Consider the following 24,954-nt stretch of genomic DNA (forward strand, 5'->3'; position numbering starts at 1 on the left):
CTCTGCAGAGACAACGATGACGGTAAAATGCGCAAGGTGTTTTTAAAAATGTTTAAACGCAGCAAAGCAGTTACGCAAGCTTAAGTGTGGGAGAGTCAAAATATTTAATAAAAACAGATCTCACCTTGATAGTCCCTATGTGGTGAAAAGGAAATGATAGGGAGATCAAAAATGCAGGTATTCAAAACGTGCTACTTGCCTCTGGCTCATCACACCTTGAAGGTCCCATCAGGCCGAATATGAATGATAAGGGCATTGTAGTAGCAGAGTTACAAAACTTGCCCCTTAAATGCATTCATGGTGGTTTGTGTGAAACCACACCTTTATTCACACTCCGATGCAGAGAAGCGGCAGGGAGTGGATGAAGCAGCACCAGGAAGTGAAAGGAAGTCAGCAAACGAGAAAGCAGGAACCAGTAGGCAGGCGGCAAATACTAGATAGACAAGAAGCAGGGAGGCAGGAACGCATGCTTCAACAGGGCATCCAAACATAGCAAAACAGGCAGAAAAGCAGGGAATCGGATTGTAGGACAAGAATGCCAGCAGGCAACAAATTACAGGTGGGACTGCCACTCAAGGGAGGGTTGAGGCGATCGGTGGAGTGGGCACTGGTGGGGCTTGCAGGGTGCCGGTATGTTTCTCAATCAGTAGTTAGAAGAAAAGGAAGTCATCACCTTAAAGTTACTTAAATCTTGAAAGTCCAATGAAGTAGAAGGTGGAAGTTCACTCACATCGTCACCAAAATTGTGGTGAAGGGTGTATAAATCAGGAATCAGTAGGTAAGTAGTAGGTTTAGAAGTTTTTTCCAAGTATATGCCAAGAACCCCACCAGGAGAAGCCTCTTTCTTGCTCAGCCCAATTCTCAACTGACATAGAGTCCAGCATAGCAACATTACATTACATCACATGAGTGTCAACATTCTACATGATAACTAGGCTGGCTAAGCAGAAAAGCAAGACACTACAGTGAGGCTAAGGCTTCTAAGGTCTTTGATTAGTGCTTTTGCATTGGGGTCTTTGTTGTCTTCCAGGTGGAAGTTTAGGTCTCTGAGAAGGATCTAATTGCTCGAGTCAAAAGTGAGAGGAGCATCCCAGTTCTTGATGGTGTCAATGAAGTTAAAGCGCAGTCTCAGTGGTAGGGAGATGATAGTGCACACAGGGTGAAGTTAGTTGTGATGTGGAACAACAGGTGTTACAGGTTGGGGGATATCTTCCCTGTGGTAGTGGTACAGCTGGTGCTGTTCTTGTGGATGATGGCAATTCCACCCCCATGCTTGCATACTTTGCTGGGGGGTCTTTGTCAAGTATTTCTAAAACACTTATTGAGCATGTTTGTACACACTCATTATGTCTACAGATAATTTATTAAAGATATAGAGAGACTGTGAGGCCTAAGATCATTCCAATTCAGAAATCAAGTTACTTCCCAGCTGGCATCTTTCCACACTTGGTTGAACCAAAAATCCACTGATATCCAGTTTACACTCCATTCGGATGCAAAGAGTATCGTCTTTCTCGACCTGACCATCTATGTTGATGGAAACGAACTACGAACAACACTTTACCGAAAACCAGTCGGCGTAATTCACTTCTTCAATATAACAGTCACCACCCAAGAGGACTACGGGATAATCTGCCATATGGGTAGTTCTTACGGTTACAGATACACAGGAATTGTTCCCTAAAACAGAACTACATGGAAGAATCAGAGGACCTCGCTGAACGCTTGATGGAGCACGGTTACCCAAAAAAACTGGTGAAGACAACTAGGAAAAGTGCCTGGTTCAATCCCTGAAAGACCCTACCCCAACCTCTAGACCTGGAGAACACCCGAGAACAGAGGTTGATTTGTGTTACGACATTCTCCACTCAAAGCAATGCTATAAAGAAAGTCATAAACAAGCATTGCAACCTCATCTCCGATGATCTCCTACAGAATGCACCTACTATGCATTCATTCAAAAAAGGCAAGAGCATCAAGGACCAGGTAGTCCGATCCTTTTTGGAACCTCCAACACCAACCACAATTTTGTCTCTATGGAACCTACCACTGGTCATTGGCCACTATAGATGTGGGCAGTGAAAGGCCTGCTCTACCACCATTCAGACTAAGGAATTCAATCATCAAAACCATAAGATTACTCTTAAAGTCTACACCAACTTGAGCATCGTCATCTATGGGATTGTCTGCCCTTGTGATCTGATTTATATTGGCCAGACCCAACAAAAGATCAAGGTCAGGATACTACAACACCGCAGTCGAATTCTCTGTGAGGTAGCAGGCGCACTGCCGGTGCAACATTTCAAGAGTGCTGGCCATGCCCCTGACAGTTTCAAATGGATTGTCCTTGAGAAAGTCATGCTGGGACCAAGGGAGTGGTAACATTGAACAGATAAAGGATATTCTGGAATTCAAATAGATGTTTTTTTTCAATTCAATAGCCAAATGGTCTGAATGAAATGGACAGCAGTTACACACAACTAGCAACACTCTGCCCCTAGAATCAGAGTGACACTATTGGTCCTTCCTACCTGTCTTTCACTCTACCTCATGATCCCCGTCCCTCTTGACTAACCTTTAACTGTCTAATTTTGGGCGTCTTTACCCTCATGTTTGGAAGGTACATGCTACTCCATTGTGGGATGTTTACATCGAGTAGGGTAGTTGGAGTTCTGGACTTTTTGGTTCCGTCCAGAGGTGTCAGGGAACAACACCCAAAGACCCCGGAGTTCCACCTGCCTTGGTGCACAAATGAACAGAAACACGGGCTTCTCGATGGTGGCGTCAAAGACCAAAGGTTTATTACTGCAGGGACACAGAAGTCACAGATACTACACACGGGCAGAATCTAGGAGCCTGTTCGATTTGTACAAAGAGGGTTGCTCCTTATATACTGAATTTTAAGCTGGGGGCAAATTCTTTACATGTAATACATTCTCAAAACCTTTGTGTCTAAAACAATAAATATTTGGCGTTACACAGGAACCGTCGATAATATCTGAGGCCAAACATTACGAAGAGAGGGGTTCCCACTAGTTTGTCACAATTCCCTGTCAATATTGCATTCAGGACCCAGACCGCCTCATCGTAAAGTTCGTTACCTCCCCCTAATAAAGATTCAGAGAGAAAGAAACAGAGCCAGGTGTGGAAGATAGAAAAGTGGGATAAGGGATGTTTGTGGGTTGTAAATGGGCAAGGCTACCGGCTTCGGCCGCCTAATCATGATCAGGACAATGGACACGAAGACCAGTTTGGCAGGACTGGCCTCGGGCAGAGGAGGCAGCCTTTGTCGAGTCATGCAGCTACAGCGTGATCTGGTTTAAGGTGCACGTGTCATGAAAGAGGTGAATCTCCGGCTAAGGTTACGTGTCCTTAATCGAAATGGAGTGATTAAAGGTTATTGCGTATGTGAGGGCAAGAGACACAAAATGGCGGCCATGATCTAAGATGGATGCCGTGGGTAGATCAGAAATGTGTTTATAAAAAGGAGTGCTCTTGCTCGTAGCGTAGCGAAAACACCAGGATATACTAAATGGATCATTTGCGGTTCGCTGATACCAATATTATGTATTTCCGACAATGTTGAAAACACGGGTTCAAATCGTCACGGAACCTCAGACCCTCCTTTTGCCCTTACATAGGCAATTACTCAGTCTATGTCAGAATCTAGTTCTATGCTCATCAGGTCAGTGACATGCTGTTGTATCATCATCCTTTCTCGTGTCTTTTCTCCAAACGCAGGTGGTTTCCTAAAACAAGTTGCAGTACAAAGACTACACAGAGCAGGACCACACTGGATAATCAGACAACATGAGAATAGGAATACTAAGATGACACCAATGACCATCAGAACCTTCCATCCCCACGTCGAGATCAGAGTCCAAAACCACTCCATGAAGGACCAGTTTCCCTTGTCTACGTGAATAGAATCGGAAATCTTGTGTAGCTTAGAGATCGCCTCATAGACTGTTGGAGCATTATTAGGAATAAAGACACAGCAGCTCGATTGGATCATTCTGCATACCCCACCTCGATCTGCAAGTATAACGTCTAGAACCATACGGTTCTGCAACGTCATGAGTCTATCCGCCTGAAGCTCAGCTGTCAAGTTGCTAAGGGCACCAGCAGTTTCGGTAATAGTAGATTCAACTACCCGTGTTAGCTGACGTATGTTTCTACTATTGGCCATAGGCCCCCAGAACGGAAGGAAGCCTTTGAAGAAGTCTCCAGCTTCCTGACCAGCGGTATCTTCCTTGCTGAAGACACCTCTCGCTACTCTGGTTCTGTGGTAATCAGATGAAGCAGTGTATGTCGGAGGCAACAATCGAGCAATATAACATGATCCTGAAAAGTCAGCAGGCAACCATGTATAAGCTCTGTCTCGACAAATGAAGTAGGTACCCCTAGCAGTGAGAAAGGCAGGGGAAGAGTTAGCCGGAAACACATAAGTCTCTACGCACTCACTCCTCCCTAGCTGAGCTCTCGGATTTCTCCCATTACCTTGCAAACAGACCTGACCTCGGTGAGGTACGACCCAGATTGGAGTTGAGCTTTTACGCTTGCTTTCTCCTAAACTAAGGCGATACTCTGAAGTATTCCAACTTAAATATACTCGTAATTCGTCTCTAGGGTATGATGGAGTATTATTGACGTCCTTGACCATGTCAATAATTCCCTGGACTAAGGCTTTGTTGGCAGAGTTATATTTAGTGGAACGCGGTGGACGTGGAGGATAGGTTTCAAGGGCATAAGCAAAGATGGTTTGGAGGGCCTGAAATGATCCATTGTAGCTGAAAGGCAAAACCAGATAGGGAATACCTTTATCCATAGTGTGGGGTATCAAGCCACACACCCAGCAGTCTGTAGTGTTAACTACCAGTTGGTGTTGGTGCAAGAGCTGTACAAAAGTGTTGTTAATGAATTCTGAGCGTCGAGCTTGCTCATGTTCCGGAAACGAGTGGAAGGAGTGTATAGAAGAAACAGTAGAAGTAGCAGGATCAAGGGGAGGTACTGTAGTAACTGGCACAAAAATCAAATTTATACTAAAGACGATTCCACCCACCAATGTTGCTAAAATAATCAAGAATGTAATGGCACATTGCATCAAAAAGCATTTGCTATGAAGAATTCTGTAAAGTCTGTTTCTGCGAACATAAATCACATTTTCTCGTTGCAGCGCAGGAAGCTCCATCTTCTACAATCCGCTCGCGACCACTGATGATGTGTACGTAGATGAAAATGCCTCTATCAGCCCTGGGAGTTCCCAGAACCAACAGAAAGATCGACCTTGTGTCAGACCCCTGCAAATTCAACTAGGCACACAGCCACGACCCTACGGCTACCCAGACGGCAAGGCAATTTTTAAAACAATAAAACAATAGCAAACTTCCTGGCTGAGGGCAAAAGTTCAATATATCAAAATCACAATATGCAGTTGCCTGCTTTATTTGTCCATTTTACGGCTTCTTAAGTTATATCTCTGTTTCGCTGGTACTGTCTGATCGGCAAATAGTGTATCACTAGCAGCTGTTGCAGTGTTTAAGTTCGCAGATGACAAAGTTTCTTCTGATGCTGGAGACAAATGTTCAGTGTTAAAAGGAGTCTTTTCAGGAGGAGAGTCAGGTTTTAGAGTGTCAGTAATCAATTCGGCATCGCTGAAAGAGATGAACTTCGGTGTGCTTTCAGATTCGGAGGCACCAATTCCCTTCTTCACCCAGTCGTCGTAAGGGAGCGGCAAAGGGACACGCTTAACGTGGGATGCGTGTACCCAGTGCTTGCGGCCAGCCACACGAACTGCTGTCCTCGTTGCAAGTAGGATTTGGAAGGGCCCCACAAATCTCGGCTGAAGGTTCTTCGTCCTCGCGAAGTTTTTGATGACGACGAAGTCTCCCGGTTTCAGCTGATGCCCTGGACTCTCCGGAGGTTTTGGCAAAGCATCGAAAACCTGTTGATGAATAAGACTCAATTTAGCAGTCAAGTCGTAAAGGTAGTCTATCAACATAGGATATTCTATGGAGCAAAATTCTTTAGGCCTTGGCACACCCCAGATATTTGCCGGGCGACCAAAGACTATTTCATAAGGGCTAAGCCCTATTCTAGAATGTACCGTTGCTCTCGTTGATAACAAGGCCAAAGGAAGTGCGTCTGGCCAGGCTAAACCTGTGGATGCTTGTATTTTAGCTATTTTCAGCTTGAGGGTGCCATTGTAACCCTCCACTAAACCAGCAGACTGGGGATGGTTTGCACTGTGGAATTTCTGTTTCAGCCCTAGGCCGGCACACACACTCTGCATAACTTTCCCTATAAACTCACTTCCGTTATCTGACCATACAATCCGTGGCATTCCATACCTAGGGAAATATTCTTTGAGAAGAATTTTGGCAGTTGATAGGGCAGTGTTGTCCTTTAGTGGATATGCTTCGATCCACCTGGAAAAAGCACAAACTACCACCAGGACATACTTCAAATTATTGCAGCGCTCCATGTGAATGAAGTCTAACTGAATCACTTCAAAGGGGCAGGAGGGAGGAGCGAAATGACCAGCTGGAGTTGGAGTTCCCTTGCCAGGATTATGCATCAAGCACACCATGCAATTTTTCACCACTCTCTCTGCACACTTACTGATTCCCTCATTCTTCCAGACCGGAGCCAACATCTTACAGATCCCTTTAGAACTTATATGCGCTACTCCATGCGCCATCGTCACTACTGCAAGTACATACGCATCGGGCAACATCCAACGCTGCTGTTCTGTCAAATCAATCCAACATCCATTCGAGTCCAACTTGCCCGTACTTTCTCTCCATACACGTTTCTCTTCCTCAGTTGCTTCTTTCTGAATCTCTTTCACACTTTCCATAGTATCCTCGCACATTCCAGACTCAGCAATCCATCTTGCAGACGTAGCAACATACATTCTGCTCATCGTGTCTCTAGCTGTCTGTTTAGTAATTTCATCAGCAAAAGCATTCCCACGACCAACATCATCCGTGATTGCTTTATGAGCACTGCACTTCACAATCGCAACTTCAGTCGGCAAGGTTAGAGATTCCAACAAGTCATTAACTAGCTGGCCATGTTGGATCTTAGTCCCATGGGACGTAATGAAACCTCTTTCTCTCCACAACCGGCCAAAACTATGGGCCACACCAAATGCGTACTGACTATCTGTAAAAACATTCACTCTCTTTCCCTCAGCTAAAACACACGCTCTCGTTAGAGCTATTAATTCTGCAGCTTGGGCAGAATTCTGACTCACTCTTGCAGTCTCCACGATCGTCTTCAAAGTCGTTACTGCGTAAGCAGCAGTCACATCACCATTCTCCAATTTAAAGCATGACCCGTCCACATACAGTGTACCATCCGGATCAGATAACGGAGTATCCTTCAAGTCAATGCTTCCTTTTGTCTCTTCCTCCGTTTTAAAACAGCAATCATGTGGCTCGGAATCACTCGACTCTCGATCAGTCGGCAATAGTGTTGCTGGATTCAATACATTACATCTTTTGATCTGAATATGACTCGCTAGTAATGTCAGCTCGTAACCAGATAATCTCGCACTAGTAAGGTGTTGAGTCTTCGTTCGATTCATGAGCGTATCCACTGCATGAGGAACCATGACCACTAGCATGTTGTTCATCACCAAACCAGCAGATTGTCGAATGGAAGCCGCAGCTGCCGCTGTAGCTCTCAAACAACTAGGCAACGCTCTGGCTACCGGATCTAATGTTGATGAGAAATACGCACAAGGGCGTTGTTTATCACCAAACTTCTGTGTCAGAACACTCAACGCGCATCCTTCTCTCTCGTGAACATAGAGCGTGAACGGTTTGCTGTAATCAGGTGTACCTAATACAGGAACTGAACACAAGGCTTTTCGTAATTCAGTAAAACTCTCTTGACATTCATCAGACCATGGCACTGGACTCGGAACATTTTTCCCAGTCAAAGCTACCAACGGTTTTGCTAAAAGAGAAAAATTTGGGATCCACTGTCTACAGTAAGAGGTAATACCTAGAAAGGCACGTACTTCTCTCTGTGTGCGTGGAACACTCATCTGTGTAATTGCTTTTATCCTTTCTGGGGTCAACTTTCTTCCCTCCTTTGACAAGAGATGACCTAGGTAGGTTACTTCTTGGCAACAATATTGCATTTTCGAAGGTGATACCTTGTGATTCAAATTAGACAAATGATGCAATAAGGAAATTGTAGCTGCTTTGCAAGTTTCCCTGTCATCAGCAGCCACTAAAAGATCGTCTACGTACTGTACAAGAGCAGAACCTGGAGGAAGGACAAAGGAATCTAACTGGCTTTTTAATGCTTGACTATAAATGGATGGGCTCTCACAATAGCCTTGTGGAGCGCGTTTAAATCTGAAACTGCGACCTCCTAGACAGAAGCCGAAAATATCTCTACTTTCTTCGGCTATCGGAATGCTGAAAAAGGCATTCTTCAAGTCGATGACTGAGAACCAAGTAGCTGTAGCAGGAATCAGTGTTAACAAGGCAGTAATGTCTGGCACTACAGGAAACTGCGGGACTACAATCTTATTAACCTCTCTAAGGTCAATGACAAACCTATAAACTGGAGGCTTTGTAGGATCAGTTAGTTTCAAAATCGGTAGTACAGGACTGTTGCAGACATTTCCTCTCGTTTCTTCAACCACACCTTTCTTAATCAAATCTTGCACAATCAATAGAAGTGCACGCTCACCTTCACTAGATATTTTATATTGGGGAATTCTTGGAAATTTCACATTTGCTTTCAAAGTCACTACATATGGTGGTATTTCTAAAAGGCCTACATCATTAGGACCAGTCGCCCAAAGAGAATCAGGGAGTGAACGCAGCTCTGGCGGGAGTGCATCCATTGACAAGTACATCGGAGAAGTGATATTTTTACCCAATGTAAGCTGTACTCCTTCCGGAGAACAATACAATGTCGCATATAGTCGTTTTAACAAATCTAAACCAAGCAGATTTTCATTACAACCTGTCGTCAAAATCAGGGGTGCTTTCAAATGGCACGGTCCAACAGAAATAGACAAAGGACCAGATATCGGGTTGTAAACAGGGGCGCCTGAAAAACCTACGGAAACATTTGTTGAGCCGGACAAAGGTGCGCCAGGGAGTTTCGCATGAATGATAGAACTTTATGCGGCACCAGTATCCAACAGAAACGGTTCGACTACACCTGATGTTGCTACTGCGACATAAGGCCCACTCTGATCCACTGGAACTGATACTACTCCCTCTCTCTGTCCATGGCTGTCCTAGTACCCAGTTTGCTGAAAACCCTCATCTACTTCACAATAGTCCTCAACAAGATATTGTTGAGATCTATTTTGCTGAGTAGACTGTCCATTTCGTTGATCAAAGTGATTGGAAGGACGATCATTTGTTTGTGGAGGCATAGCACCTCGCCCTCGACCTCTAGAATTCTGCACAAAACCACCACGACCTCTCTGAGCTGCTGCTGCATTATTTTGCGCTAAGATCGGACATTCATTTTTATAGTGACCCTCTTTCTTACAGTACGCACACTGGTTCCACTGATATTGAGGTCTTGATGTACTATAATCTGTCCTTTGGTACGAACCTTGCTGTGTATTACTCTGATTCATGCGAGGCGGATACGCCTGCTGCAAAAGAACTTTAGTTTTTAAATCTTTCGTTTTCTTTTCTGATTTCTCCTTTTCCTCTTTATCCCTGTTTTCATAGTACTGCGCAGTCGCAAGTATTTGCGCTGTTGTGGACACAGCCCACGCACTCTCTGAATCTTTTAATTTATTGCATAATTCAGGTAACAAATTATGCACAAATTTATCGACAAATAGTCTTTGCCCTCCTTCTGTGCTCATGTCCTGACCACTATGATCTACAAAAGTCTCTTCAAACCTCGTGAAAAAGTCAGAGACACTTTCGTCTTTCTTCTGCCTGCATGCTGATAACTTGTCCCAATTAACACGTAATGCGGGCATCAAGGTCTTCATTAGATCAATTATTCTACCTGGAAGATTAGCAATTAGGGGTTCAGGTTTCGCACCACCTATTTGCTGACCATCTGCTGCAGTGATAGCTGCCCAATCACCACCTAAGGCAGCTTGATGATCCTCTCTACGAATTTTAGCCCACACTGGTTGCGGAACTACATTGCCAAACAACATATCGATGTCCGCTAAGTTCATTATACAAGCCTCAACTGTCTGTGTTAATTCCTTGTAATATCCAGCAGAATTCTTACGTGGATCTGGCAAGGCCTGCTTCACTGCTAGCACTTCAGCTCGCTTCCATGGAATGTGTATCCACACTCTTTGGAATTGCGCTGGAGCACCTGCAATACCAGCATTATCATCACGTGCCACTGCTTCGCGCCAGATTGGAGGAACTTCCCTCATAGGATATTGGCGACTTAGCTTCATTTTTCCTCTTTCTAAATCTCTCGGCGAACGAAGAGATGGATCATTCCTAAAACTTAAAATAAGTTCCATCGCTTCTTTTATATTATCACCCACTATCATTCCTGCAGCAAAGTCTTTCTGAACTTTAATTAAATCTTCCAAATCTGATTCAACATCATCTTCTTCTATTTCCTCACGTAACAACGAGCACATCTCATCAAAGACATACCGTTGTGTTGGTTCCTTCCACTGTATAAATGTGTCTAGCACATCTCTCGTACTATATCTTCTACTCTTCGAAATCCATCTGAGAGCCGTGGAATCTAAAATTCCCCGTTCCTCAGTACTTGGAAGCTGACTACGTCTCTGAACTGAGTCAGGAGTAGGAGTCTTAATTAAAGTTTTATATAAAGGAGACAGCATGTTAGTAACAGAATCAGTGATTCTTCGACGAACAGAAAGTGGAGTTAGCACACTCGCAGACGTGGAGAACGCAGTAGAGGTAGGAATAGATAACGGAACAGTAGGAGTATCGAGAAAAATAGTTTGTGGAATAGTAGGTACAGAAGCTGGCAATTCAGGAAGAGAAGGAGCTGTAGGAACATTCACATTCATCACAGGAGGTACGGGAACTTGATTCTGGGGGACAGGAGCAGGAACACCAGGTTGTCCAGCAACCGGCAATTGAACATTCGGGACAAGTGGAGCCGTAGCACCTTGTGCATACGGTGGAGGTGACCGTAACAGATAAGATAACAGAGGATCGTTTTCGGAATCCTCCAGTATCTTAGCCATTTTCGATGGCAAGGCAGGATAGCACTTGTCAATCGCTAAATTATGCTCTCTAATGGCTACATCTATGGCCTTCTCACACTCGTTAGCCTGCAACTGCTTAGCCGCTTGCTCTAGAGTCAACTCTTCTTGTTCTTTCTGTTCTTTCTTCAACCTTTTCATTTCTCTCTGTTTGGATTCCTTTCGCCAATAACGGAAAGAATCAAACATTGCCGGCCGGGCTTTCTTCCTAAACAATTTCGCTTCTAAATTGTCGAGAATTTCGGGTTCAAAACTACCATGCAGTGGCCAACTAAGGACACCATCCTTCGCAGTGTAACAGACCCATACCTCATTATAAGATATAGGACCCACACCAAATTTACAATACAAGTCATATAAGGGAGTCCCAATCGGAGGAACCAGACATGAGTCCTCCAATCGTGAGTCACGGTTGCAACTAAAACAGGACAACATACAGTTTTTCCGACTTACCATTTTCAGTCCGGAACACAAAACAAACAAAACACAAAACAGATATGTGCACTCGAACCAAGAACTTAGGCCTACCAAAACGAACTGATGTATCGATACCCAAACTAAACCAAATAGATTATCGTAACTAGAACAACCAGTGATAATCTTACGAAACCAAACCAAACCAAGAACCGATCAAGGATTTTAGCAACCCTCACAAAGTAACCAGCTAGCTATCACTAAATACTTAACTGAGGCACTGAAGACGTCACCAAGGAGAAACCCGTCACGTTTCGCCGTACTAAGGACTGCACCTCGGGTCCAAGACAGGGCGACGGTCAAGGCAACGGCCCACTGCAGCTGTCCTGAACGGGAAACCCTCGTGGAAGAGAACTTCGGGCCACTTTTGCGATATGCCGGGATCGATGAAGTGGGGCGCCTCCCTCAGGAATCTTCACACGAAGCTTCTCGAACTCTTCAGGCTTTTGGACCGGTACCGAATGACGTCGCCCTACGTTGGGCGCCAATTGGAGTTCTGGACTTTTTGGTTCCGTCCAGAGGTGTCAGGGAACAACACCCAAAGACCCCGGAGTTCCACCTGCCTTGGTGCACAAATGAACAGAAACACGGGCTTCTCGATGGTGGCGTCAAAGACCAAAGGTTTATTACTGCAGGGACACAGAAGTCACAGATACTACACACGGGCAGAATCTAGGAGCCTGTTCGATTTGTACAAAGAGGGTTGCTCCTTATATACTGAATTTTAAGCTGGGGGCAAATTCTTTACATGTAATACATTCTCAAAACCTTTGTGTCTAAAACAATAAATATTTGGCGTTACACAGGAACCGTCGATAATATCTGAGGCCAAACATTACGAAGAGAGGGGTTCCCACTAGTTTGTCACAATTCCCTGTCAATATTGCATTCAGGACCCGGACCGCCTCATCGTAAAGTTCGTTACCTCCCCCTAATAAAGATTCAGAGAGAAAGAAACAGAGCCAGGTGTGGAAGATAGAAAAGTGGGATAAGGGATGTTTGTGGGTTGTAAATGGGCAAGGCTACCGGCTTCGGCCGCCTAATCATGATCAGGACAATGGACACGAAGACCAGTTTGGCAGGACTGGCCTCGGGCAGAGGAGGCAGCCTTTGTCGAGTCATGCAGCTACAGCGTGATCTGGTTTAAGGTGCACGTGTCATGAAAGAGGTGAATCTCCGGCTAAGGTTACGTGTCCTTAATCGAAATGGAGTGATTAAAGGTTATTGCGTATGTGAGGGCAAGAGACACAAAATGGCGGCCATGATCTAAGATGGATGCCGTGGGTAGATCAGAAATGTGTTTATAAAAAGGAGTGCTCTTGCTCGTAGCGTAGCGAAAACACCAGGATATACTAAATGGATCATTTGCGGTTCGCTGATACCAATATTATGTATTTCCGACAATGTTGAAAACACGGGTTCAAATCGTCACGGAACCTCATAGTTTATCTCTTGTTTATTTATGCAATATGAGACACCCATACCATCCTATCTGTATATTTTGCGGGACTATCTTACACTGCCTTAACTACCAATTTGAACTGTCCTATACTTATGTTTTGACCCTCGTGTCTGGGAGGTCCACGTCATTCTCCAGTGGGGTGATAAATATCCCTCTTAATCATAAACTGTGCTATGCCTATACCATCTTTTGTGACTGGCACGCGCAGTGATTCTGTACCCTCACATTGCCTTTAACCTCCACTGACATCATTAGTACCTTTCTTGCAGTAGACACTTAAGATTGTGATCGTGTTTTGCATTTATTTTACATCATGCCCAGATTTGATGGCAGTTTTATTCATTGAGGACAGTGCGTTCTTAACTCACTCAACAGCAAGGTGTGCTGCCTTTTACAATTTAACAAGGTCCCCTTTTGCTAATAGATGGTCGGGCATACCCTTGCTCCTTCCCGAGGTTGAGACCGCATCTGTTTTTACTCGAGAACTTTCATTAAGTGACGACGGACATACAGAGTCTGTCTTCTCTTTCATGGTCCACTCATCCAGCATGAGACAGCTGGCGTGCACTCTGCGTATCTTGAGGATCACTTTAAAATCCGGTCTAGCGTTTCCTTTAGGTGTTTTACCTTTCCGGACCGATATCCCCCCCCCCCCAACCCGGTATTTCTGATTTCCAGCCCGCAGGCATGGCTCTCTCTTTCCTCCCGTATTGTTACTCTGCCCGCACTTTAATTCCTGTGCTTGGTTGGAGTGGTTTGGCTAATTATGGGTCTTTTTTTTCACTGTATTCCGTAGGATTATGGCATGATTTATTGTGCATCGTCGGCTCTTGGCTATGTAGCCGCAACGAGGACGGTGACTTTCCGATCCCATCCTTTTTTAAGTTTCTTTCCTTCATTTGTTTTGCCTCGGCCATTGCACCTATTGAGTTTGCTTGCTGTGCTTTAATCGCTAGCTTGCACTTTTGTTTATTATGATCCCTATTGCAGGCAGTGTTTTTCAGCAACATTGAATCTACCATTTTGCTCCTGGACTTGTGTGTAATCTCAGGACCCACGTTAGTTTTATTATTATTACTTATTTTCCCTTTCCTCCACCATGTTGCTTAGTTCTATGGATCTTAATTGACCAGTATTTGAGTCTGATTTTTCCTTTTAATGTTTCCGGCTCTAGGAAGTCCACACCCCCCCTCCTTCCCCTGTCCTGATGAAGACCTTTCTTTAAGGTTCCACTACACCTATTCCGTTTGTGGGGTCGAAACATCGACAACCGGTTCACCTGCCAGCCTTTACCCTAAGCGTGATTTAAACTGCAATCTTGGAAGCATGGCAGGATGTTATTCTTTACATTCATTGTATATGTATCTAGCTCTGCTTGAAAGCCAGGTTCTGAAAACTGTTGTGATTAAGGTCGTTTGACCTTCACCATAACACTTCCCGAATTCTGCACTCATTTCCCCTCACTGACACCTCCTTTTTCCCCAACCCCAATGGGGCTCTTCGCATTTTATGATGATAATCATGTGTGTACTAATTTATTATGCTTGGGCGCATTGTGATTAAATAAAAATGTTCCTCTAAATTGTTTTCATTTGTTTTCGATTTTTGTTCATATTTAATCTTGTCAATTGTGTACTAACAGTGTTCTGGTACCATTTTCCCTCTGTACTGACTAGCACCCAGGGCCCAGCAACACTTATTGGGTTTACTGATGTAATCGGAAGGAGGATGGATACTTCAAGATAGATTATTTAAGATACTTTATTTAAGTTAAGATGTTAAGTTATAATGATAACCCCATCAGGAGCAGCTGTCCTGCTGCTCAGCCCTCACCCAACTGACATTCACAAACCATTCGCAGTCCACCCATCCAACATTCCACAACACAGACATTCTAGCTGAGCAGCAGGAAGACTCAAGATACAACATATCTCCCTTCGTTAGGAGAACAACTGCATTGTGCAATAAAATGGATGAAATTTAAAACAATACACTCCAGTACATTTAGTCAATAAATTTAAAACAATGCATACAATACATTTTAACTCATCTCGCGCACTGCAGTCTGAAGAGAGCATCACATTACTTCCTGAAACAAACAACTAACCTACATCCTACGTCCATATGCCACAAGTCATACCAGTTGGCCAGACAAGTATAACAAGAAAGACACACAGGAACAAACCTTAACACCATAGATATCAGGAAACAACGTGCCCACCTCAGACGAAGAACAAGCACTTACATAACTCATTCATGCGCCTCGAAACAACGTGCACACTTCAGACCCAGAACAAGCACTTACATAACTCATTCATGCGCTGGGAAAAAACATGCACACCTCAGACCAAGAACAAGCACTTACATAACTTATTCATGCGCCGGGAAACAACGTGCACACCACAGACCAAGAACAAGCACAACATAACTCATTCATGCGCCGAGAAACAACGTGCACACCTCAGACGGGAAACAACGTGCAGATCATGATGCTAGGTAATCCCTCCCCTACTTCCTTAGCTTCTAGCTGGCCTTTATGCCTCGGTGTCCCCCCTCCTCCCAAGGACCAGATAAAGAGCCTGGGAATCTGGCTTGATAGAGCGCTGGATTTTTCAGTTCAAGCCACCAAAACTGCCTCTACTTGTATGGGGCTAATGAAAATGCTCCGTAAAGTGCTCCCCCTACTTCCACTCCAGGCAAGAAGGGTCATGGTCCAGGCCCTGATACTCTCTCGCCTGGATTATGGAAACGTTTTATATCTAGGAGCCCCGGTAGCAGTGACGAAAAAACTTCAAGTCACCCAAAACTGTGCCGCCCGACTATTGTTCAACATCCCCCGCTGGCAATCAGCGAGGAATGCTTTAAAGGAACTCCACTGGCTTCCAGTGGCGGCCAGGACACAGTTTAAGGCCATGTGCATTTTGCACAAATCTTTCCATCAAACTGGCCCGGCAGTCCTGCGCCCTTTAGTGCGGCCTTACTCACCATCCAGAGCCCTGCGCTCAGCCTCATTGCATTTGGCAGCTATGGCAAAAGTCAAGAAAGCCCGTTGGGGTGGACGCTCCTTCACTCATACAGCGGCGAAATTATGGAACTCCCTGCCCCTAACTCTCAGACGAAACAGCAACCGAATGTCATTTAGGAGAGATTTAAAAACCTACTTGTTTTCAAAGGCGTACTAATTTTCACCCAGTAGCCCCACACACCAATTCAGTCTAAAGCGCTGCGAGGCCTCCGGGTGGTTATGCGCTATACAAGTGGAATTTTTCATTTCATTTCATTTCATTTCACAGACCAAGAATAAGCACTCACATAACTCATTCATGTGTCAATAACACTACCCAATACATAAAGACTGACCATATACAGCATAGTCATGTCATATACAGGGTGACCACATACAACATAGCCCCCTCATGCAGAAACTAATGAGTTGCCTAACAACTGACGCAACTCACACACAACACTTGTTGTGGAACAGCTCTGGGTTACCTAAACACGTACAACCAAACAACACTAACAAGGGGAGACTACATACACATAGCCCCCTCAAACACAAGCTAATGAATTACCTAACATCCTGATACAACTCACACCCAAAAACAAAAACGCAACACTTAGGGATGGTACACCCCATACTGCTCAAGTTCTGGGAACTCATTTTCGATGTTGGCCTTTCCTCCATGTCTTCATGCTTATTAGCCTTCCTTGACCCTGGACATTGCTCAGTTCGTCGCCTCAATTCCTTTTCATCAATGTCCCTTCTCAGACACTTCTTGCCTCCCCGGCTGTGACATTTGACCTTTGTCAGCTTTAGCAGTTCACACTGACTCGCTTCCATTACTGGGACCATTGAGCAAATCTTGTTACTGTCACCTGTGCCCACAGAGCGGCTTCCAAAACGACAAGCTTTTCCATTTTAATTTAACATACACCTAAACGCTGAACCCACATATAAATCCTCTGTGCAACCAACCATCATAGATTTCTGCTTTTCATCCGTGAACCAAAACTTCTTGAAAATACGTATAGACTTTTATTTCCATTAGAAACACATGCTGTAATGAAAGGATGAAAGTACATGGTTCTCTGTACACCTCAGCGAGATTCAAGGTAAACGACATTCCGATAACATCATCAGCAATATCTTAAGCTTACGATGGATGCATTCTCAAAATGGAGGCACGCACATCGACGTAGGGTCGGCTGGTTCACGGCACAAACATGCACTAAATAATGCTGCGCCGCGCAAGCATCAGACGTGGAGTGCTGTTTCGTCACAGAGACCACTGGTGAGGTAAACCTTTTAGAAATGTAATCAGCCTTGTCTCATGCTGATTTTAAATGAAAACAGCAACAGTTATCAAAACCAGTGAAATACACAAGTACATATTTTCCTTTTATTTTCCTTTTATTTTCCATTCCTGGTATCTTTCCAAAAATCACAGCGCCGTCTCGACACTTAATCACATCACGTAGGCTCACATATCTTCGCTGTTCTATTCTAACTTTAATTAATCCCAGAAGACAAACAACACATCGGCACCACCCAGCGGCTGGTATTCATGTACTTCACACGCCGAGGCTCGATGTTACATCTGCACCACACAGCAGCTGGTAAACATCCTTCAATCTACACGGAGACTCAATCTTTTGCCCCGGACAATAAACAAATTACACGCTGTGGATCTTTCAAACTTGGGTTTCATGGCAACCGATGTCCGGGTCACTGATGGGGTCAATTGCCAGCCAGTGTTAATTCTCAAGTTCACAAACAATTAATTACCTCCATACTTCTTTTCTTCTTTTTTTTTTGTAACTTCTTTGCTTCAAGTCTCACCGTTTGAACTTCTTTACTCAGTTTCAGTCCATTTCACTTTGGCTAATATGCTTCTTTATAGTTGCACACATGGATTCTTCATCAAAACATCGCCAAATGATGTAATCAGAAGGAGGATGGATACTTCAAGATAGATTATTTAAGATACTTTATTTAAGTTAAGATGTTAAGTTATAATGATAACCCCATCAGGAGCAGCTGTCCTGCTGCTCAGCCCTCACCCAACTGACATTCGCAAACCACTCGCATTCCACCCATCCAACATTCCACAACACAGACATTCTAGCTGAGCAGCAGGAAGACTCAAGATACAACATTTACCCTTCCTTCATAACGGTATCCAGGCATAGATCAGGACTTGAAGCACCACAGACTTTATGCGGTCTCACCTGATAGTGCTTATCACCTGAGCTGATGCACTTCCTGTGCTGAAAGGCTACACCGCTAACTTGTCCTGCATTGCTTGATGAAATGCTCACCAAACGCAGACTTCTTAAACAACATGCATACCAGTCGATCTGCCCAGAGCAGGAGCCATGACAGTTACACCATCCACAGATTGATTTGTCCCTCATCGACAGAGGCGGAGGTGTATTGACAATCACACACTTAACTACCTGTTTCCTGTTACTTGTCCTGTGACTCGCAGGAAAGGGAATATTAAGTGTGGTCCAAGCCAATCCTTGTCCTCCCTTGCCCTTAGCCAAAGAGTGCGAGATCAAGAAGGGACACATAACCGCTGGAGCCCTGGTCCTAGCGCTGCTCACTACCACGTAGTGACATTTGTTAAAGAGAATTAGGATACAGGCGACCCTAAGCCTGGGGCCGAGGGTATTATACAATATTCAAATTACAGTGAGAAAAATGTGTGGAATGTGTAGTCTTACAGGAGTGAGTGTGTGTGTGTATGCATGTGTGTGTGTAGTATTACTTGCTTTGGTGTATATCTTCGTACACAACATGTGTGCTGCCCTGACTGAAGAGAAAATTACACGTGTAAATGGGAGATATACATATTTATAAGGTGGAATATGTACATGAATAAGTGAGTCCAGTGTGTACAGATGCATATTAAATCTAAGAGCTCAAGTTTCGCTGTCCCTTCAGAGTGGTGAAAAAGTAGTGTCAGTGTTGTTTTTAGTATGGTGTGTGTGTCACAGTCCTCCATTTGTCATTCAATAAAAACTGTTGAAGATGCTCAAACCAAATTAGCAGCTCAAGTGAAAAGAAAGATCAATAGTTTGTCATTCATCCACATCCCTTTATCTCTTGGTAGTGGTCCACCCCAGCCACCCCATAATTAAGCAGGGTAGGGATAATAACTACTTGTATGCCCAGTTACATGGTAATTTTGTGCAACACTCTACACGATACAATGAAAATGCACACAGCTCATGAGAAGGATGGTAACACACCACCAGTATGTGTGGTGCATCTAAAGCAGGATTAAGGATGCCAAAACTGTGCTCAATGATGCTTCACATACCTGTATATGCCTCGTCATTTACAAAAATTGAGGAAGGGTGGTTGAATGTTTTAAGATTATGAGGAGATGGAGAGCAAGTTCATAGCCTTCATCATCTGCAGCAATGACATGTGATATTTGTTTCACAGTTCCTACCATAAGAATGCTGCTGGCAATCCATCCATCCATCCATTCAATGTTACTATCACAGGTGCATTGTGGTAGGATTACATTATGATTGGATACCGTTGCAAATCTATTCTTCATGTAAACATATAGTCACACTATGAGTTCGAACCAACCTATTATTCATGAGAATTCCCAGCAACCGATGTATGTGTGATAGACACCAGTCAGCAAGTGTAGCTACCTTGTCTGCAGTCCGTACAGAGGAAATGCAGCCTACACATTTTTGAAGCACACTGTGGCATTGATGTGTTCCACATGAGAGTGAGTGTGGTCGAGTCATGATTGCTGATTTATGTTCTACAGGCAGTGTCACTGGAATTCCAAATTCTTAATCATATTTCATATGCATTATGTTCTGTAGCAAGTTGGGATTTATGTTCTACAGGCCGTGTCACTGGAATTCCAAATTTGTATTCATATTTCATATGCATTATGTTCTGTAGCAGAGTGTGGAACAGTATTTTGATTTCTTGGCTAGACAGCAGTCTATTCATTGTGATTTTACTAGAATGCTGCCTGCACAGGGAAAGATAAAGCCTTTGCTTCCATCAACGACTTCAGCTTTCACTTTTGTGCTGCCCCAAGGGCAGCTGTAATTTCATATCTGCCCTGGAGGCATCACATTACATGTAACAGTGCTTTCTGTCCCTGCTGTAATTGATAATCCATTTTTTTACCTCCTGCTTCTTACTATTGGCTGACCCCTTTGACGCTCTTCTTTGGTGCCTCCTAACTGGTTCCAATAGCTAATTTGTCACTTCCTTCGTTATCTGTTGTTTGGGGAACTCTCTTTCTTCTGCTGCATTGCCTACGTGGTTAATTTATAACAGTTCATGCATTACTAAGGGTCCGATTACATGTTTTTTAACTTGTGGCCTTCTGTCCGGTTTCGTATTTTGTTTTCATTGTACTGCCCCTCCTTGCAGTCCCTTTAACCAGTAATGATGTTGCTTAGTCCCAACTTTCAAGTTATTGTCAAGCCTAGCTTGTTGACAGGCAATATTTAGCCACTGAAGCTCGCGTTCTGTTTGTGCCTCACTGACGCTGACAAATAAGCTCCACCACCTCCTCAGCCCATCTGTAAGTATTTACAGTCTTCTGTGTTCTCACAGTCAAATGCTGCTCGTTCATGCTCAATTACTGCATACTAACCCTGGGCGTAGTTTGCGTAGTTGCGCTACGCAAAGTGGACTTTGCACTACGCGAGATACGCGTACCACTACACAAACTGTTCGCGATGATTGTACAGTGCCGGATGCTTGTCCGCACTGTTCAATCATTAAAAACGGCACCTCGCACAGTGCAAGCTGTCATTTTATGCCACTCGTGTAAATTTTTACTCGAGCGGCAGCTTTCTCAATGCGGACTGGTAGTTTCTCATCGCGAGCGGTCGTGAGCATAGGCGAGCAATCGCAATGAGAAACCTGACCTCCCCGCGTTGAGAATCTCACCGGGAGGTTTATTTTCCTCGTTCGTGATCGCCAACTTAATGTTGGTCATCGTGAACGAAGAAAAAGTCTCCCTGGGATGTCATTTTGCTCACTCGCGGTCGCCAACTTGAAGTTGAGGACAGAGGGTGAGCAAAAAATGCCTACTACGCTACGCTGTGCGATTTTGCACAGTGCTATGTGCAATTGCGTACCGTGATGTAGCACAAACTACGCAAACTTTGCAAGCGTAACGTAGTTGGCCGCCCAGGGTTACTGCATACCCCTTTGCTGCAAAATAACACGTCTTTCTTGAACACGGTGCCTGTGAGGCTGTGAACAAGTTAGACGCACAGCTTACAACCGTCACCTTGCTTACCACTGATTGAAGTAAAATGCATGTAGAGCTTTCTGATCTCGATGTGGTGCTGAACGGCATTTCCAGCACACCACATTCTTAATCGCTTGCAGATTTTTTCAATCAAAAAATTATGGGTTGTTTTTATTAGGCACAATAAGTTCAATAACCACCAACCCTAATCCTATCTTAAACAGCATATGGAATGACTCTCTCCGTACTGGGACTTTTCCAGACGCATGGAAGCATGCATGACTAGTCCCAATCCTTAAAAAGACTAACTCTGATCCCAATGAGCCAGCTAACTATCAACCCATCTCTTTGTTACCAGCTCCAGCCAAGGTCTTGGAAAAACGAGTGCAAAAACAACTTGCAAGTTTCCTGGAAACCAACGGGTCATTCCATGATTCACAACATGGATTTAAACAAGGCTACAGTACGGAATCAGCCTTGATAGAGATGGCCGATGCTGTGCGTTGGAAACTTGATGGACGCTCAAAGGCGGTGTTGGTGCTGCTGGACTTGTCGGCAGCATTCAACACCGTCTCCCACCCTGTCCTCCTTGATTGTCTCCACTCCAAGGGCATTCAAGGCCAGGCCTTGAAGTGGCTGTCCTCCTTTCTGTCCAATAAGACTCAGGCGGTCTTCACCCCCCTGTACACTTCCAACAGCCGGCCACTAAAGTGGGGAGTCCCTCAGGGCTCCTCCTTAAGTCCCCTTCTTTTTAATGTTTATTTTCCCCGCTCGCAGAGATGATCGCTCAGTCCGGAATTAAAGCGACCTCATACGCGGACGATATCCAACTCTTGTTCTCCTATGACAAACTCTCCCAATCCACCTTTGACCCTTCAAAAAACTGTCTACGTAAAATTGCATTCTGGATGGACAATAACTGCCTCCGATTGAATGCCGGAAAAACCGAGGTCCTTTTTTTCCATCAGCCTTCCTCCTTGGACCCCAACCTTTGGTGGCCACTCGATCTGAGCCCTCCCCCTTCACCTGAGGATTCCGTAAAGAACCTTGTAGTTAGATGGGACTCCAACCTCTCCTTTCATAACCAAGTACAGACAGTATCAGCGGCTTGCTTCTCCAAAATTAGGGTGGTAAAAAAATGTATCAACTTCCTCCCTAATAACACCAGGAGAGCTATAGTCCAAGCGTTGATTACCTCTCACTTGGACTACGCCAATGGTCTGTACATTGGTTTGGTCGCAGGGCTCTGCCAGCGTCTACAGACAGTTCAAAACGCAGCAGTCCGACTAGTATGTGGCATATCCCTTAGAGAGCGCATTTCCCCCATCGGCGCTCGCTCCACTGGTTGCCAATCCAGAAGAGAGCTGAATTCAAAGCCCTTACACTGGCTCACAGGGCAATTAAAGGACAAGGCTCTGCTTACCTGTCCTCCTGTCTACACCCCTACCAGAATGTGAGATCTCTTCGCTCCAACTCCAAAAATCTTCTTACCACCCCGACATTCAATAAAACTCCCTCTTTCCATCCGGATGATTCCAGACGAGCTCCCCTTTCGTAAGGCACTACAGACTTTTCTCTTCTGTTGATTCCCTCAGGAGCAAGACTCATTTACAATTTCAGGAGCGCCAGGACACCCCGTTGGGGTAGCCGTGCGCTATACAATACACACTAAATAAATAATAAATAAACCGTGGGTACTATACTAAGCAAATATATACTATAACATATGGCAAAAAAAGCTGCCTACACTTCACACTACTTATGGGTTCTTACAACAGTAACATCATCTTTTTAGACAATGTCTACAGTAATGTTTATGCTTTGTATATATGTTGTTCCCTCACCTCCCTTATGTCTGTGGACCAAAATGTGCCCCTCTCCTTTACAGGTATATTGCCATTTACAACACCAATAGCTCTAACTCTCGTAAATGCGACACCCATTGCATTGCAAATGCTTGTTTTGTAATACAGCCTCCAGAAGCTAGATAATATATTATAGAGCAGACACTTGTGGAAAATGTTGCAATATGTCCTCAGAACTCTAGAGGCTTACATGAATTCCCACAAAGCCACATGTGAAATAACCTAGTTATGTCCTGCTGGATTTCCACATTGAGCACCCATACCATCAAAGCATGCAGTTCAGAATAACCAATCGTCTCTATAAAGAGGAGCAGGCTGTGTGTGAGTGGCAATGTGGGATGCCTGCTTAAATGTGATATGTGACATGAGTGTGATTCAGGATCTTTTTAAATATAGAGGTTCTTTGTTGTTAAAATGCATGACACCAGACTCCCTGAAACAATCAGACTACACAGCAGTTTAAAGGTGTATAGTGCAGAGGATACTCCTTCTTCGAGATGGTAATCTGTCACTGTTTAAAAATGAAAGAAGATCCTTCCCCCTTAGTCATGGGTATTTTACAATCACATCTGCACTGCCCACCTTTATCAGATCTTCAAGTGACTAATTTGTAGTTATATGATATACTACAATCCTGCTGACTTTGCGCCATTGATCATGTTGCAACGAACAGTGACTGTGCACTGAAATGTGACTCATTTCTTCAAATTGTGTTATTTTTCCCTAAATATGTTGCCACTGACCATTGATTCACCTAAGAACATTTTATAACCGAAATCTGAATCTGTGTTCGATCCAAAATGGCCCTATTGACTTGACACCGAAATGTAATTTTACACTTACAACGGATTTTATACTAGCATATTTTTTTTTACACCAAATGTATTTCCACTGTACTGATGATTGCTCCGGCTAGGATATTTTCTCACATTTATGATGTTGCAAAGATCATGATTTTGCCTCCAAAGCTAGCTGAATTTGCCCTCATTAGTGGTTGTTCTTCTAAGTGGAGGGGAACTTTAATAGATCAATAAATAGTTGTTCATTTTATCATTTATATTTATAATCTATGCTCCTCCTTATGTTCTTTTTGTTTTGTTTTTTGTGTTTTTGCATCTCCAGATGACGTATAGATACTACGAAAACAAAGAACATGCGTCACTCTATCGGAAATACATGATCCGTGAGCCTGGAGAGGTGCAGGGGCTTATCCTCTCCTACCTAGAAAAGAAGGTAAGAGGAACATGGGTGTGTGTGAGTGCATTGCCCTTCACATTTAGATTAAAAGATAAACAAAAGATGTGTTTGTTGAATCGAAAAAATGTTTTGGAATAATGTACGTGTAACTTATTGTTTAAAACGTTCTTTCAGAGTGCTAGAAATGTTGCTGGAATTTTTTCTAGAAGGGTTTGACAGTTTTACAAACAAGGTAAGTGCTATAGTTCAGTTAACATTGTCAAAGAACAATGTCTATGCAGAAAGCGATTCTGTACGGAAATAACCTCCGCGAAAAGTGAAATATTTTACACAGATATCTCCAAGCTGTTGGAGTGCCTATTCCAGGAGAGTGCAAGCTTCAAACAAATCCCTACGGTCGACTAGAAGGATAGCACACATGGAAAAAAGCGTGAAAATAAATAGATGAAAACACAGGGGTAGAGGACAGCAAAGGACTGGAGATCTGTGTCC

The 24,954-nt window shown here is 44.0% G+C and overlaps 1 protein-coding gene across 1 annotated transcript in view; it reads left to right on the plus strand.

Annotated features, from left to right (window-relative positions):
* LOC147701319 (putative methyltransferase DDB_G0268948) overlaps positions 1-24,954 on the plus strand; it is a 339,388-nt gene that overhangs the window by 49,052 nt on the left and 265,382 nt on the right. The window contains exon 3 of the mRNA XM_086928627.1: positions 24,388-24,498. Within this exon, the coding sequence (XP_086784753.1) occupies positions 24,388-24,498 (111 nt within the window). The remainder of the gene's footprint in view (positions 1-24,387; positions 24,499-24,954) is intronic.

The sequence above is a fragment of the Lissotriton vulgaris genome, chromosome 7 (genome assembly GCF_964263255.1).
Source record: "Lissotriton vulgaris chromosome 7, aLisVul1.2, whole genome shotgun sequence".
In the NCBI taxonomy this organism is placed as follows: domain Eukaryota; kingdom Metazoa; phylum Chordata; class Amphibia; order Caudata; family Salamandridae; genus Lissotriton; species Lissotriton vulgaris.